We start from the raw sequence: 16,025 nt of genomic DNA, 5'->3' as shown, positions 1-16,025 counted from the left end.
TCAGAACAACACGTTTCACTCTCCTCTTTCAGCTCTGTGTGGTCTCATTTATTCTTCACTTCTGAACTAAACTAAACTCTGAGCCTAAGCTCTGATTCATGAGGAAAAGGGATTTTAAATTTGGTGCTACACAAGCTGCAACGCCTAAAAAACGATCTTTTTATGCTTTTAATTTTTGAATGAGCACGTAAAAAAAACCTCAAACGAATTTATGAAATATTTTAATTCAAAACATTTCGTCTTTTAGTGCAGCACAGTAAGTTTAAGGACATTTAAATGACAATACGTATGTGCTTTATTAAGGCTGATCATAAACAGTGTTCTTACACAGTCGTGTTATAAGTTTGTAAGTGAAAAAAAAGCCAGTGATGTGATGCGTTCAGGTGCAGCCTACAAGTTTGTTATGTGGGGTTTCCCTCTTGTGGAGAATAAAAGATACTGCAACGTCTAAAACGGCTTCTTCTTCTTTCTGCAGTACTCGTGCTGGCTCTGTTTGAGAGAAAACTTTATATACGAAACATTCATCTGCTTCATTGTTTAAAATTAATGGAGAGAGCAACATGTGCCTTTGTTTGTAGGAGTTAGTATTTTTAATCGTAAAAATCAGACTGCATGAAAGGTTACTGTTTTAAAGGCAGAACATCTTTTATGTTTAACTCGTCGGTTAAAACAAGATACGTGTACATTTATGACTTTAAGAGCTGTGGGTTTGTGTATTCTTAACTGTGGACAGGGCCATGCTAAACAGTTTTTCTGTTTCCAGTCTTTATGCTAAGCTAGGCTAACTACCTCCCTCCCTATTGTATTGATTATTGATTGATTTGTCAGGACGTGAAGCCTGGAGATGTGATGCAGAAGAAGAACATGTGGGAGGGGATCAGAGACTCGTCAGAGTGGCCCGGGCAGAGAGCCAAGGTGAGCGCTAACACACACACACACACACACACACACACACACACACACACGCACTTTAAGTAAAAGTATGTGATTTTATCTTTACATTAACTATTTTCTTCTTTATTTAGTTAAATTATTTAAATGAAGTCAAAATGAAGCTTTGTCAGGTCTGTCCTCAAGAGGAGAAGAAAACTACTTTTAAAACGCTCGAGGTCGGAGCGATCTGATGCATTCAAGGAAGTCGGGAAATCTGAACACTAAACAGCTTTCGTGCCACCGCGTCAGGGAATTTGTCTCAAGTTGAGTTTTAGATCTAGAACAAACTGTTGCTTTTAGCATGCAGATTATAGAGATTATGCTGTGCTCTCTTCACAGACTGTTTTTCCTGCATATGCCGCAGCCTGCTGATACGCGATTGGTTAATATTACTGGGGTACAAGCGAAATTCAAACACCTGCCGTCCCAGAAATCCACGTCCCCGCCAACAGATTCAACAGAAATCTAGATGACTCTGTATTCTTACAGGATGATAACCGGCTGTCGCTCTGTCTCTTCTTCAGGGATCAGTGGTTGGCAAAAAGTACAAGTTTGTCGTCACCGGCCACGGAAAATACGAGAAGATCCCCGTGGAAGACGAGGACACAGGAGAGTTCAGTAACGGAAAGTCTGGTAAGACCACCGACAGGAAGTGAAGACGTTTAAAAATGCTGCCGGAAAGTTCAACAGCAGTTTGTGCCCCTCTGACAGTTTAATGTGAAATAACCACTTGAATATAATTTGAGTTTAATCCTCGTGTGGTGTTTAGTATTCCAAAGAAACACTAACACTGCTGAGTTTTCTTTTGAAATCCTATTTTAAATCATTGGAAATACCTGCATGCAGCAGACCAATAAATCAAGAGCCCTAACACAGCTGATCACCTGCAGGTGTTTCTCAAATCACTCAACAGGTGAATCAGCTGTGTCCGTTCCTTTGTCTGATTCTCTGCCAGAAAAGCAAAAACTCTCACTGCTGTTTTAACTGAAACTGAAATCAAATCTGGAACAAAGAAGCAGAAAAGTAGAAGCTTTATTTGTAGCACCTTTAATGCAGGATTGCAGAAAAGAGTCCTTCACAGTAGAAGACACATTTTGGTGGTGATGTCACTGGTGGCATCAGGCAGTTATCCAATAATGACAGGGTGGACAGACACTTCAGGTACACATTATTCAGAAAATACCTATCGTTAGCATTCAATCACTTCCTAGCTTATATTTGTAAGCTAGGAGGTTATGCCTTTCCGATTGTATCACGTAACACATTCAAAGGTAGTTAGCTAGCTCATACAAAGTTAGCTAACCATACAACTGTTTGTTTGACAGTAATGCTTTCCTACTGTATCACGTGACTCATTAAACGTGAAGTTTAGCTAAAAAGCAAACATTTAGTAGTTTGATGGCAGCTAATGAGTTATCGATATGACGTTAGTTTGGATGTTCGTTGGTAGTTGTTTTTTAATGTTGCTCATGAATCAGGATTTCACACATTTACAACATACAACCTGGAACCCAGCGGTAAGACATAACAGCGTCTGAGCGTCACATCAGAGGAAAATGGCCGCCATGTGAATATGGCCAATTGAGTAGAGAGTGAGTGATTTTAGACTGCAGCTCAAACACATCCAAACTTTATAATTGCAGCGTGTAAGACCATCATGTGTTGGACGCTGGCACAAAAAAGACTTTTCACGGTCTTCTTACGTTTTTGCAAATTGTGCATTCAGTTTACTTTTTTTTTTTTTTTTACAGCTAGCTGACCATTGGGAGATTGATGCTGAATAAAAAAAACTATATTGAATTATAATTGAGCCCTTAATAAAATCTTTATGTCCTAAATGTTGTAAGACATGCTATAAGCACAATGACGGTGCATCAGAGTTTCCGAAGTTGAGAAAAATAACTGAGAAAATTTTGAAACTACTTTGTGCCTATCTGACCTCTGATTGGTGTTTTTTATTCCTGTGAAATGTTGTTTCATTAGGACTTAAAGAAAATTCAATAACAAACACAACCATCTACGTAAAGCTTTAAAAAACATGTCTTTATCTACATGCATCTCTATTACCTAGTAAGAGGTCTCACCGTGAGGCAAGTAGCACCATTTTGATATTCTGTCTATAAAATTACAGATATTTTTATAAACATCTGCATCAATACACTTGAAGTTGCCTTTTGTACTTTAAAAATAAACATTTTCAGCCTCAATAATGTTCTAAATCTTACATGAAATCAGTCGTTTTTCTCTTACATACCTAATTATTTTCAAATCTATAGCTCAGAAGTTTACATTATTTGTAAATGTGTGTTGAAAGGAACAAATGAGAAGCTCTGGAGTTACTTAAAACATAAACGCTTTAATCTGAAGTCACGTCAGAATGACTTTAAGACAAGTGTAGCTCTCTCTCTGTCCAGCTAATCCACAGATACAAACATTTAACATCCAGACAACCAGTCACACAAAAGCAACACAAAGCATTTGTCAAGTATAAAGTTCAGGCCGAGTTTCTCTACAACGCCACAAACATCATTCTTTAACACTCAGACTAAAACGATTCCAGACCTGTACATTATTTCTGTTGCTAAGATTTCTGCACCTGTACATAAAACACGTAAAATAACTTTTTTTTCTTTACATTTTCATTTTGGCACTTTATATTATATATGATGTATTAGCTTAAGTAGCAGTGAACCCCCTCGCTGTTCTATTAAAGTCTTTTGGTTCCTCCTCTTTACCTTTCCGCCCAATCAAACCCATTTCAAAAACAGTTGAGATTTTCGTCACCGGCCTGGATGCCGCCTCTTTGAGCCTTTTGGCGTCAAACTTTGGACTAAAAAGCAGCACAGGCAGCCGGTGCGCAAACGAAGGTATCTCTTTCAGCTCGCCCTGTATCTCTTCCTCCTTCTCCTCCTCGCTTTTGTTCAACTCGATCTGGTGCATGATGTTCTCTTTGGTAGAAAACATTTGGAAGAGGACGGCGTCCCACATCTTTGTTGCCTTGGGAGCGTCTGTGGTTTGGTTCTCGTCCTGGGTGCCAGGCTTGTCGACCGCCTTCTCGTCGACCGCCTTCTCGTCGACCTTATTCACCTCACTCTGGTCCTGCCCAGTGGCCTCCTTCTGAGGGCCTATCTCGGGAAATTTGGGCTCCTCCTGCTCCACCACCATGTGCTTTTTGAGTCTGGACCAACCGCTTAATTTAGATTTCATTCCCTTTGGCTTTTGTATGACTTTAAGAAGAGGTTCGGCTGTTGGGAGGGAATCATCGCCTTCCTTTTTCTCAGGTGCAGATTTAACTGCTGTAGCTGATTCTGCTTTCTTATCTTTTCCTTTGTCTTCACCTCCTGTTGATGTCTTAACAGGCAGAGCAGGTACTGCAGTACTTGGTTTTGAGACTTCAGCCTTAGTCTTGGAAGCAGCTACAGGTTTCGTTGGCTCTTTTTTATCTGAGACATCAGCTTTTGTCTGAATCTCAGACTTCTTCTCTGCAGTCTGGACTTTTTCTTTCCCTAAAAGTTTCCTTACTGCCTTCAGAGGATCCTGGTCGTCACCTTTGGGCTGAGAAGGTTTGGCTTCAGGAGTTTTGGGCTTTGGTTTCACAACTTCTTGAACTGGTGGTTCCACCTTCTTTTTCTCAGGAGTTTTCACCTCTACTGTTGGCGGTGTAGCCTTTGCTGTTTCTTGAATCACAGTTTTTTCTTGTTTTGCTCCAATCTGACTGGAAACCATACTCGTCTCTTGTGTTCCTGGGGAGTCAGATGCTTGTGAAACAATAATTATAGGGACTGAGGGGATGACAGCAACCTTCTCATCTCTTACAGTGGGTTTATCTATGACTTTGGGAGTCTCTATGGCTTTTGAAACCTCTGCCGTAGATTGTGCCTTCACAGGAAGTTCTTGGCTAGGTGTTGAGTCCTCTTTTGTAGCTGTAACTTCCTCTTCAGTGGATGTCTTAGAACTGATGATACCAAACGCTGGAGTGTACGTTTTGATTCCACCATACGCAGCATATTCAGCTGGTGTCAATCCACGGTAGGAAGACTTTGATTTCTGAGCCACTTGCGTTGGTGTTTTAGGTCTCTGAAAGGCTACAGGTGATACACCAGAAGGTGATGTCCCATATGTAGGTGTTTTTGGTCTTTTGTAGCCAGGTGATGTGGTCATAAGTCGGGATGCCTCGAATGTTGGAGTCTTAGGCCTCTGATAGCCATAAGAAGTCACTGCTGGTGTTATCGGCTGAGGTGTAGGAGTTTGAGAGAGTTGTTGAGAGCCAGCTGGAGTAGATGGGGTCTTCTCTCTTGTCAGATCAGACTCTGATTTGGACTTTGTAATACTTGGCTGGATTGGTTTAGCTGCAGGCTTCACATCTGAATGAATGTCCCCATTCAGTATTGTTTCTGTAGGCTTCGGCTCAGAAGTCGTCACATTTAGAGAAGCTGATGAACTACTTGTGGTCGAAACAGTTTTGGGTGTTCTTGACCTCTCTGGCTCCACTGTGATCGGGGACACTGCAAACAAGAGAGGATTGGTTCTTGAGACTTCAAAAACAGGTGTTGCAGCACGAGTTGTATGGTACGCGGGGGTTCTAGGTCGTCCTGCTGAAATCCTTGATTGGAACTCGTACGTTGGTGTTTTGACTCTGATTTCAGATGTTGGAGTAGCTCTTTTGATTTCCGCTGTTGGAGTGGCCCTTTTTATGTCAGCAGTTGGCGTGGATCTTTTGATTTCTGCTGTTGGTGTCGCTCTTTTCATTTCAGATGTAGGCGTTCTTGCGGTATTCATCTCTGCTGTTGGTGTAGCAACTCTTGTAACTTCTAAAGTCGGTGTTTTTCTCTGGTTATCATAGCCCAACAGAGGTGGCTGGGGTGTTGGTGTTGTACCTCTTTTTACCTCAGATGCTTGAGTCAAATCTTGGTTTGTTTCTGTCGATGCTTTACTTTGAGGTACTGTGCTGCCAATATTGGTTAATCCAGCTGTGTCATAGACCGGTGGGGTCCTGGATGTCTCGTAGTACGATGTGCTTGCCGTGTACATCCTAATTTTAGGAACATCAAACATCGGTTTTGGCGATCTTGAAGGTTCAGTTGCTTTGAATGTTGGTCGTGGACTTTTAGATTTGAATGGGGTCAACACAATGAGAGGACGAATCAAGGCTTGAGCCCCTGTTCCTTGATAAGGAGTCGGACCTGGACTTCTAGGTTTTGGCTGTGGGGTTCCTACAGCTGCAACAGGCCTAAGACCGGCATTAGTTTCTCCAAATGTACCAAAAGCTGGCTTTTTCACTTCAAAAGCTGGTGCTGCTGCCTCAGGCACAGGAAAAGCTGGCAGAGTTATTTTGGGTACAGGCGGCTGGGCGACTGGCTCAGGAGTTGGTGAGACTCCTGAAACGTGGGCCGCTGCAGAATATGAAGTAACATTCTGCGAATAAGAGTACGATGGGATTGTCACAGTCTGAGGTGAGAACCTTGCTCCTCGACCATAAGCTGCACGCTGCGGGTAAGGCGATGCAACATGTTGATACAGCGGCCTGACGGTAAACCGTGGAGGCTGCTGGACATTGTAGAGGCTAAACGATGCCTCTGGGGTTTTAGGAGGGGTTGAGTGGTCACTGTGCTCGAGGTCAGGGCTTGCTTCATTCACAGGGGAAAGGCTGGAGCGAAAAGGTGCGGCAGACTGCAATGACTGAGTGGAGGCCTTCTTCTTGGCGGTTCTCTTCAGAAGCTTCTGAAGCCGGACATTGTCCTTTCCGGGCTTGGGCAGCAGGGGTGGGGGGTACTGCTGGGAAAGCAGGCCCGGCTGGGTGACAGCACCGTAAGCGATAGCCATGAGCGCTTCTGCACCCTGCGGAGACAAAATCACAAACTGTCAACAAAGTCAAAGTCAAAGTTTTTGTCAAGCCTTATTCTGAGACAAAAACTCATACAAAACCATGAAACAGATATTTTAACTTCATAGCTAAATGAGAATCTTAAGTAGTGACTACATTCTGAACAAGTGGGCAAAAGTTAAAAGTCCAGTGATCTCTTCTTATGCAATCTGATCCAACAGCCTGTCTGTCATTGAACAATATCCTATTGGTTCATAGTAAAGAAATATCCTTCAATGTGTTTGGCTTAGGCCTAGTGCATCAGGAAATATACCAACGCTCCATTTCTTTGCACATTAAAAGGCCAAAAAAGTCTCTCATCTGAATGAATACAACATTTTAGAACTTTGTATAAAGACATATAAAGCGTTAAACCTATAAGTAAAGGTTACTCCGTAGAAATGTGGACCAGTGGATTGTATCTGCATATTTAACATTTGCATTATGTCTTTTGCAGATTCCTGTCATGGTGATTACTGAGGACTCGTCGTCGTCTCTACATTTACTTCCCACCCGAAGCTGCACAAACATCTTCTGGCTGTAACTGAAGCAGCAGGTCCAGACTCAGTATTTCATCTATATCCAATAAAATCACTTTTCTGACTCTCCAACCAACAGCTCAATCACCAAATGTTTATATTTGTTCAGTTTCCTCTTTGCTATCGAATCCTCTGATGTCCTTTTTCTATTATTATGTATATATGTGACTGTGTGTGCATTCTTGTCCATTACATTGGTGGGTGAATCATTTCTATTGTCTGTAGGAAAACTTAAATGCCTTTAAATAGAAAAGGGTTTGTTGTCGTCCTTTCTGCACTTTGGCTCAAGAACAATCTGAAAAGTTTCCTCTTTCAAACTGATGATCATTTTAAAGTTTTAAAACTGACTGTATCGTGGCTAACTTGGTGCATCCATGTAAACAAACTGGACGACATGAATTTTTTATCTGTTACATTTCGATGAACTTCATCATACCGACGCCGCTCTGTACAATGAAACTCTATGTCCTGTTTGTTTGTAGTGTTACTGCCTTCAGCTGTGTCTCTGTACGACGTTTCTCACCTTTAATATCCTTCACTGAGATTTCTTTGTGTTTATTTCCCTTTTTCTTAAATAAATTAAAATGATTGTATACTTTTACAGTGTCATCCATTTTATCTCATTCATGCTTTATCTCACAACCGAAATGTTTCCTTATTCGTAGCAGAGCCAACCGATATTATCAGCCGATATAATCAGCCGATATCACATATATATTGCTGTGTGTATGTTTACCAACAAACATCTCTATGTAAAGTCCTTTATTGGACAATACGGGTAGGAAAGGTCACTATATCGGCTGCTCTATCATGTTTTTTGTGACCCCTTGAATATCCTGTAGCGCCACCATCAGGCCAAAAATTCCCTTTGCTACTCAAGCACTATCAAGATGACATTTCTGGATCGTTTTCCCAGAAATTGGAAATAACTGTTTATTCATTCAAAAAATAGAATGCAAATAGTTGTTGTTAAAAACTTGCAGCTTTTGTTAAACCCTAATTTACAGAACATTTTTATGCATTGTTGAACAACTAATGCGCGGTACACACTTCAAGATAATCAGGCTGATTTTGGGCCCGATTCAGATTAAAGTAAGCAAAGTCCTGATGGACGTCGTGTCCGCACCGTTTTAAAATATTAAACGTGTTTAATATTTGCGATCTGATGTCCTGTTGTGTGGGGGGGAACCCAGAGGACAACCGAGCACGCTCTCTGTGGATCGTCACGTGGAACCAAACGATAGCCCATCAGGAAGCAAGCTGGCTGAGGAAGCACAACAACCGCAGCCATGGCGACCAAAGCAAACGTGCAGCATAAAGTAACATGTACAGCCCGTGTTCACGCCGTCTCCACCACTTCATCCACAGTTTGTTCTTTTTTCTTTCTTTCTTTATTTTCTTTCTTTATTTTCAGTAAAAAGTCCAAAAACTATCATCACCGATTCTTCCTGCCCGTCGTCCGGCACAGCTATAAAAAGACCGACAACTCGTTCAAAAGAATCGGCTCGTTCGCGAACGTCACAACACAAGCCTTCATGCAGACTTAACAATAATGAAAATGCTGAATCTAAAATATGTAGTAAAAGATTTTATTTTAAGTTTTTATCAGGACCAAGAAGTTCTCATGTTTACAAAACACCACACAGATATATTTAGAGTGACTCATCTTGTTATAAAGATAAGTGCTGCGACCTGAAAACCCAAACAGGAGGACCGGCTCTTCCTGGATGATGTTACCGCCTCACAGCTGATCCTGGAAGCTTTTACTTGGCCTAATTTTAGTTTGAAGGCAGCTAGGACACCGGCCAATCACCTGCCTCCCTTTTTTAAGACTCCTGGCTTTTTACAGGCTGCATCACTTTACCGAAAACAATAAATCAGAGAGCTGTGATGCAGATCGGATGGAGCCTCTGGAGCTCCAGCTGCCTCCGGGGCATCAGACACAAACAGCATTGAACAGGAGGACAGATGGAGATTAGATTTCAGCATCGACTGCAGGCGCTTAGTTTGTTCTTACAGTCAGAACCAACATTTCTAGTTGTGCTTCATGTAGGAAGCTTTTTGTGAAAGGTCAAATACTCAAGTCAACAGTTACGTCTGGCTCTGACATTTTTGCAGCAACACCAGGGTCAGAGGTTAGATTATGGTCGGTGCTTAATGGTGACAGATTGAGGATTAATTTGGGGGACAATGTTGCAAAAATGGTCAGACAGTATAAATTGTGGACCTTAAACTTGTGCGGCTCAATTTGTCTCTTATAGCACAACTAAAAGTGGGATAAAAAGTTACAATAAAGCCCAGAGGAACAAACATCCTGATCATTTTGATGTTCTTGTTGCCGTAGTTGTCGAGAGGGTGTTGCTATAAGAAAGGTCTCAGTGTTGTTAAACTCAAAGGTTCATCCTCTGGGGAGCTGGAATATGATGAACATTTCTACCATCATTCTGCTGTGTTTTGTTTTTGTTTTTTTCTGTAGAAGAAGAAAATTATTGCTGATGATAGCGCCTGAGGGGAGTTTCATTTAACAACATCAGAATGTTTTATCCTCTGTGGAGCTGGAATATAAAGATAGAATATTTAGAGTCGTTCTTATTTCTATATTTATCTGTGTAAGTGGAACATTTGTGCTGCTGTTTGAGGGAAGGGAAGGAGGTCTTCTTAAATCTTCAGGGTTCATCCTCTGGGGACTGTGAACAAACACAGCAAATGTCTTATCAACCTGGCGGTCGTTTTGTGGATACCAGTGTTCATTTCATTAACAAAAATTGTGACGATAAATGTTTTTTTTACATGATAAAGACGAGACGTTGACGAGCTAAAAATAGATCTTTGATAATACAAACTCTGTTTTGTGTTTTGAGACGAGACAAGGCGGGACTGAAATGTTAGTGGTCGGCTCTCCATAGTTTCCACCACTGTGCGTCTAATCTGGCAAAATACAAGCGATGCAGATCCCCTTGAATCAGACCCAGCCATACAGGTGAGGTTGTTCCAGCTCGACAACAACTTGATGGCATCCATGTAAAACAACAACAGATGGCGCACTTTATTTAACGTAATGCACTGTAGTAACGAGAGACGGAGAGACGGATTAGGTGGGGAGAATCGGTGGAAGAGTCCAGGCTAGATTATCTAAGGTAAGGAATCTGGATATTACACCAGCACAAGTATAAAGAGAGTGAAATGGTGCTGATTCAAACGCTTGGTACGGCGTGTCATGCCGATTTCTGATCCCTGTATGAGGCTGTATGTGTTTCTTCACACTCGTCGATGGTTTTAGAAACATTTCATGGACAGATATTCGGTGTGATGTCTCACTCTGGATGAAAAGACTGACCAATATTTTCGTCCACTTCCTACACCTTAAGTTGCCTCACGTGTTAGACGTTTAAAAGAGCTAACATCTGATCCTCCAATCAGGATATCAGATCTTTAAACATCAGAGCAGCTCACTGAACCGAGGCGGGTCTTTCTTTTTGCAGATTTGTCGCGTCAGGATCTCTCTCGTTTCTCTCCCCACATAAACACACACATATAGCTGTGTATATTTATCTGCTGCAGGGCGAAAGTGAATGCAGAGCATCTGACCTCATGACATCACAGCCCAGTGACACTGGATAGGGCCTCGCAAATATGTTGTCACTGAGAACACCCAATCACACGCGACGACAAGAATTCAGCATAAAAGGATGCTTAAATAAAATGTTTTATTTCTGCTTCATGCATCGACGTCTTCCTGCTTCGTTTGGTGGAACGGTTCCCTACTTCTGTTTTTGTATCTCTAACCGCCGAACAAGGTTCTTTATTTAGAAATATCTGTGCACAGCATCATGTCACATTCAGAGAGACGATCTGAACTTAAAATGAGAGTGGGTTAAGTTCATGATGAGAGTATCCTCAGGGTTTGGGTTGCTGCTGTGTACGAAAACAACCGTTTAATACCCTCAGTTTACTATGTGTGTCACCTCAGTGAAATGTAGGCCAGAGCTGGTTGTCTTTAAAGGCCCCCCGCCCCCCTCCCTGAACCTGCTGCCTGCCTGACACACGAGAGCCCACTCCTCCTTTTAAGGCTCTGGTAGGCTCGGTATTTGGAGCGCCTTCAGGATGCAAGTTCAAAAGAGGAAAGGGTAATAATAGCCGTGTAATAAAAACCAAGCTGGTCCACAATGGCCTCCTTAAGTAAATGAATCCACCCCAAAAAAGTCATTTACCTCCAGTGAAGTTATGAGGATTCACCCACAAACACAGCAAACTCGAGTTTAGATGGGAAAAAGCAGGAGACGTACCAGGTAAAAACTTGTTGCTGGTGTTCAGAGCGCTCCAGGCAGGGTCCCCTTCACACAACAGGAGAGAGAATCCATGTCAAGTATTAAAATTAACTTTATTCCCCCACAACACCACAGGAAGAGTCAAACTCAGAGCTCAAATGTGATCATCATTCAGTCATGCCTCATTGCAGCCAGGACAGATAAGTGACACGGCAGGCAGAGTGTGTTTGGAAGCCGCAGGGAGTAGAAACAGAGCGAGGCTAACACTTAGCTCAGCCTGCTGGTGCTTTAATGTTGCACTGAGGACACGAAAAAGACACCCTGAGCTCTCCAAACATGTCAGATCCCTGGCTGCCGAGGAGGGGGACTCTGCCTTCGACAGCAGCTGCCTGCCTCACACGTCTAACAGCATCCCCGCGCCCTATCTGGAGAATAAAAGGTGTAATTATGGGGTGTTTACCTGTGCGACTGCTGCTCGGGGGGCGGCCGGCCGGCTGCTGCCTGCTTGTCCCAGCCCGGAGTGTCAGAGCGGCAGGTTCATGTTGAGCCCAACTCGACCCCCCTCACTACAAATGGAAGGAACAGACGCCATGGCAGTCCAAAAATAAATGCTGAGCCCTGTGAGCCGCTCAGAGTGACAGCAGCGTCGTCACAGCAGAGCGAGGCGAGGCGCCGCGCAGAAAGGCCACAGGACCTTAGGTTTCACCACCACAGGGCTCTAAAAGTGGGCTCCGAGGGCCACCCAGGGGTCCCTCATGGATGTGTCAGGGACCCAGGCTGGGTTCTTCAGTTGAATTTTGTAGAAATCATCATAATTCAGGTGTTTTTGATCAGTCAAGGCAGATGGCCATCCACCTAGAGTCTGGTTCTGTTCAAGGTCTCTGCCTGTTAGAAGGAAGTATCCCCTCACCACTGTCTCCAATTATTGCTCATGGTGCAGCTGCTTTGAGGGCGTTCTCGCCGACCAAATGAGTGGATTTTAAACTTCCTGAACATGTTTGAGAGTTGGTTGCTGGAGGTACGAGTCGTTCGATGGTTTGAGGTAATTCAAAGACCTCCGATGATATTACAGTTAGTTCTAAGCATTCTTAGTGGTTCTCAGACGGTCCTGATCAAACAAACTTGAGAGGATTTCAGGTGTAAAAGACTCATTGTTCTTATGATTCATTCACGTCCTATGGGATCAGAGGTTAGGGTTATCATTGGCTGTGTGCACTTTCAATGCAATAACATATTCATTCAATTTGGGTTAAATTATATTGCACGTCAGTCTTTGGTGGATGTTGGGCATATTTCCCAGTTGTAAGTACAACCGTGAAGTGGACGAGAACACTATTAACAAGTTGGAAACTCTGGATATTTCCTATTTGAACTTAACAGTGGTGGAGGAAGTAATCAGATGATTTAATCAAATAAAAGTATCACAGTGTAAAATTATAATACTTGCAGGTTTAAGTGCCGCACTTAACACACTCCTTAAATTTGTAAAAATTAATCAAAATAAATCGTAACTGCAGCAGTTAAAAGAAGTAAAAAGTACAATATTTGTTTCAGAAATGTTTTGCAGTATAAATATAAAGAAGCATATGTGGGATTGGTAGAGTACAAGTGACAGAAATATCTCCTTGCGTCCAGTATTTAGTGAATGTACTTCGTACCAACAGCCGTGGCCCGAGGCATTGTGTTTTCAGGTGTCGGTCCGTCCGTCCGTCCCATTCTTGTGAACACGATATCACAGAAACGCCTTGAGGGAATTCATTTAAATTTGGCCCAAATGTCCACTTGACCTCAAGGATGAACTGATTACATTTTGGTGGTCAAAGGTCAAAGGTAAAGGTCACTGTCACCTCATTTCCATTCTATTCTTGTGAACCCAATATCTTAGCAATGCCTGGTGGGAATTTCTTCAAATTTTGCAAAATTGTTCACTTGGAGTCAAGGATGAACTGGTAAGATTTTGGTGGTCAAAGGTCAAAGGTCAAGGTCACTGTGACCTCACAAAACACGTTTCTGGTCATAACTCAAGGATTCCTACGCTTATCGTGATCAAATTTGGCACAAACGTCTTCTTGGAATCAAGAATGATGTGATTAGATTTTGGTGATCAAAGGTCAAAGGTCATATTGAACTTAGGGTGATGATAATTGTGTCATGTGTCATAGCTCTTCATCAGTACTCTCTCCTCCTCAGCAACAGATTTCTCACTGGAAACTATTCGCTGGAATCAAACATGTCGCTATAGTATAAACTTCCATTCCACCAAAACATTCACGTAATATCTTTTGTTTAATAACTCCAACATCTCGAGTCTACACAGACAGAAGTGTAACTTCAACTTGACTAGTTGGCGAACAGAAAACCACAAGGCGGTGATTCTGGTCGGCAAAGTAATAATACAGCGTGTCATGTCATGTTTGAGCTATAATAACTTTTTCTATCTTGACAGGGAAGCAGCGTTCACACCAACATCAAAATCATAATTAGAACTCAGAAACTAAAAGATGTGATTAGCCAGACAGCCCTGACATCATACATGGGACACCTGCAACTCGATAAAGTCAGAATCTTCCCGACTCTGCCACCCATCCCATGATTGACCTGAACGCAGCTTTAGGCTTCCTGGGCATGGGCATGGGTTCTTCATGAGGTTCTAGGTGTCCTTACGTTAATTTCAGGGGAACGTATGCGACTGATCTCTCACTAGAAACGCTCCAATTTGCAGCGCTTCTTTGACGCAAGGGGATCCAAGCTCCGTAGTCTCTGTAAAACGCTGAAAAAGCATTCGGAGATTAGTGGGTTTTTAAGGGTGGGATCCAGCGGTGGGTTTGGCATTCTAGATGTCTTTGATGGAGTTCGAGGACTGTCTGTTGTGGGTATTTAGTTAATGGTACAAAGCAGCATTTGTCGTACCATGTGCAATAACCATAACAAGACTTTAGCCTGTCTAGTTGGGTAATTTTAAAAGGTTAACTGTAAATTAAATCACATCTGAAACATGGAGGTAAATCTGTATTAACCTATAAAGTGGGGCAAAAAAGTATTTAGTCAGCCACCAATTGTGCAAGTTCTCCCACTTAAAAAGATGAGAGATGCCTGTAATTTTCATCATAGGTACACTTCAACTGTGAGAGACAGAATGGGGGGAAAGAATCCAGGAAATCACATTGTAGGATTTTTAATGAATTTATTGGTAAATTCCTCAGTAAAATAAGTATTTGGTCACCTACAAACAAGCAAGATTTCTGGCTCTCACAGACCTGTAACTTCTTCTTTAAGAGGCTCCTCTGTCCTCCACTCGTTACCTGTATTAATGGCACCTGTTTGAACTCGTTATCAGTATAAAAGACACCTGTCCACAACCTCAAACAGTCACACTGCAAACTCCACTATGGCCAAGACCAAAGAGCTGTCAAAGGACACCAGAAACAAAATTGTAGACCTGCACCAGACTGGGAAGACTGAATCTGCAATAGGTAAGCAGCTTGGTGTGAAGAAATCAACTGTGGGAGCAATTATTAGAAAATGGAAGACATACAAGACCACTGATAATCTCCCTCGATCTGGGGCTCCACCTAAGATCTCACCCCGTGGGGTCAAAATGATCACAAGAACGGTGAACAAAAATCCCAGAACCACACGGGGGGACCTAGTGAATGACCTGCAGAGAGCTGGGACCAAAGTAACAAAGGCTACCATCAGTAACACACTACGCCGCCAGGGACTCAAATCCTGCAGTGCCAGACGTGTCCCCCTGCTTAAGCCAGTACATGTCCAGGCCCGTCTGAAGTTTGCTAGAGAGCATTTGGATGATCCAGAAGAGGATTGGGAGAATGTCATATGGTCAGATGAAACCAAAATAGAACTTTTTGGTAAAAACTCAACTCGTCGTGTTTGGAGGAGAAAGAATGCCGAGTTGCATCCAAAGAACACCATACCTACTGTGAAGCATGGGGGTGGAAACATCATGCAAGGGGACCAGGACGACTGATCTGTGTAAAGGAAAGAATGAATGGGGCAATGTATCGTGAGATTTTGAGTGAAAACCTCCTTCTATCAGCAAGGGCATTGAAGATGAAACGTGGCTGGGTCTTTCAGCATGACAATGATCCCAAACACACCGCCCCGGCAACGAAGGAGTGGCTTCGTAAGAAGCATTTCAAGGTCCTGGAGTGGCCTAGCCAGTCTCCAGATCTCAACCCCATAGAAAATCTGTGGAGGGAGTTGAAAGTCCGTGTTGCCCAGTGACAGGCCCAAAACATCAGATCTGCATGGAGGAATGGGCCAAAATACCAGCAACAGTGTGTGATAACCTTGTGAAGACTCACAGAAAACGTTTGACCTCTGTCATTGCCAACAAAGGGTATATAACAAAGTATTGAGATGAACTTTTGTTATTGACCAAATACTTATTTTCCACCATAA

The 16,025-nt window shown here is 42.6% G+C and overlaps 2 protein-coding genes across 3 annotated transcripts in view; one reads left to right on the top strand and one right to left on the bottom strand.

The window, feature by feature from the left end:
- lsp1a (lymphocyte specific protein 1 a) overlaps positions 1-7,915 on the top strand; it is a 29,327-nt gene extending 21,412 nt beyond the window's left edge. For both annotated transcript variants that reach the window (XM_069686292.1, XM_069686291.1), the window contains exons 11-13: positions 829-915; positions 1,458-1,566; positions 7,254-7,915. In XM_069686292.1, coding sequence (XP_069542393.1) covers positions 829-915; positions 1,458-1,566; positions 7,254-7,276 — 219 coding nt within the window. In that variant the 3' untranslated portion in view covers positions 7,277-7,915. The remainder of the gene's footprint in view (positions 1-828; positions 916-1,457; positions 1,567-7,253) is intronic.
- prr33 (proline rich 33) lies at positions 2,010-12,125 on the bottom strand. Its single transcript, XM_069686290.1, has 3 exons — positions 12,064-12,125; positions 11,622-11,669; positions 2,010-6,771 (listed from the first exon to the last, which is right to left on the bottom strand). The coding sequence occupies exon 3, from the start codon at positions 6,754-6,756 to the stop codon at positions 3,610-3,612; it is 3,147 nt and encodes a 1,048-aa protein (XP_069542391.1). The 5' UTR covers positions 6,757-6,771; positions 11,622-11,669; positions 12,064-12,125; the 3' UTR covers positions 2,010-3,609.
- Between the last annotated feature and the right edge of the window lie 3,900 nt (positions 12,126-16,025).

Source organism: Semicossyphus pulcher, unplaced genomic scaffold, assembly GCF_022749685.1.
Source record: "Semicossyphus pulcher isolate SPU_LCO1_2020_fin unplaced genomic scaffold, fSemPul1.0.p SCAF_8, whole genome shotgun sequence".
Taxonomy (NCBI): domain Eukaryota; kingdom Metazoa; phylum Chordata; class Actinopteri; order Labriformes; family Labridae; genus Semicossyphus; species Semicossyphus pulcher.
This window is presented reverse-complemented; position numbering and strand designations above follow the sequence as displayed.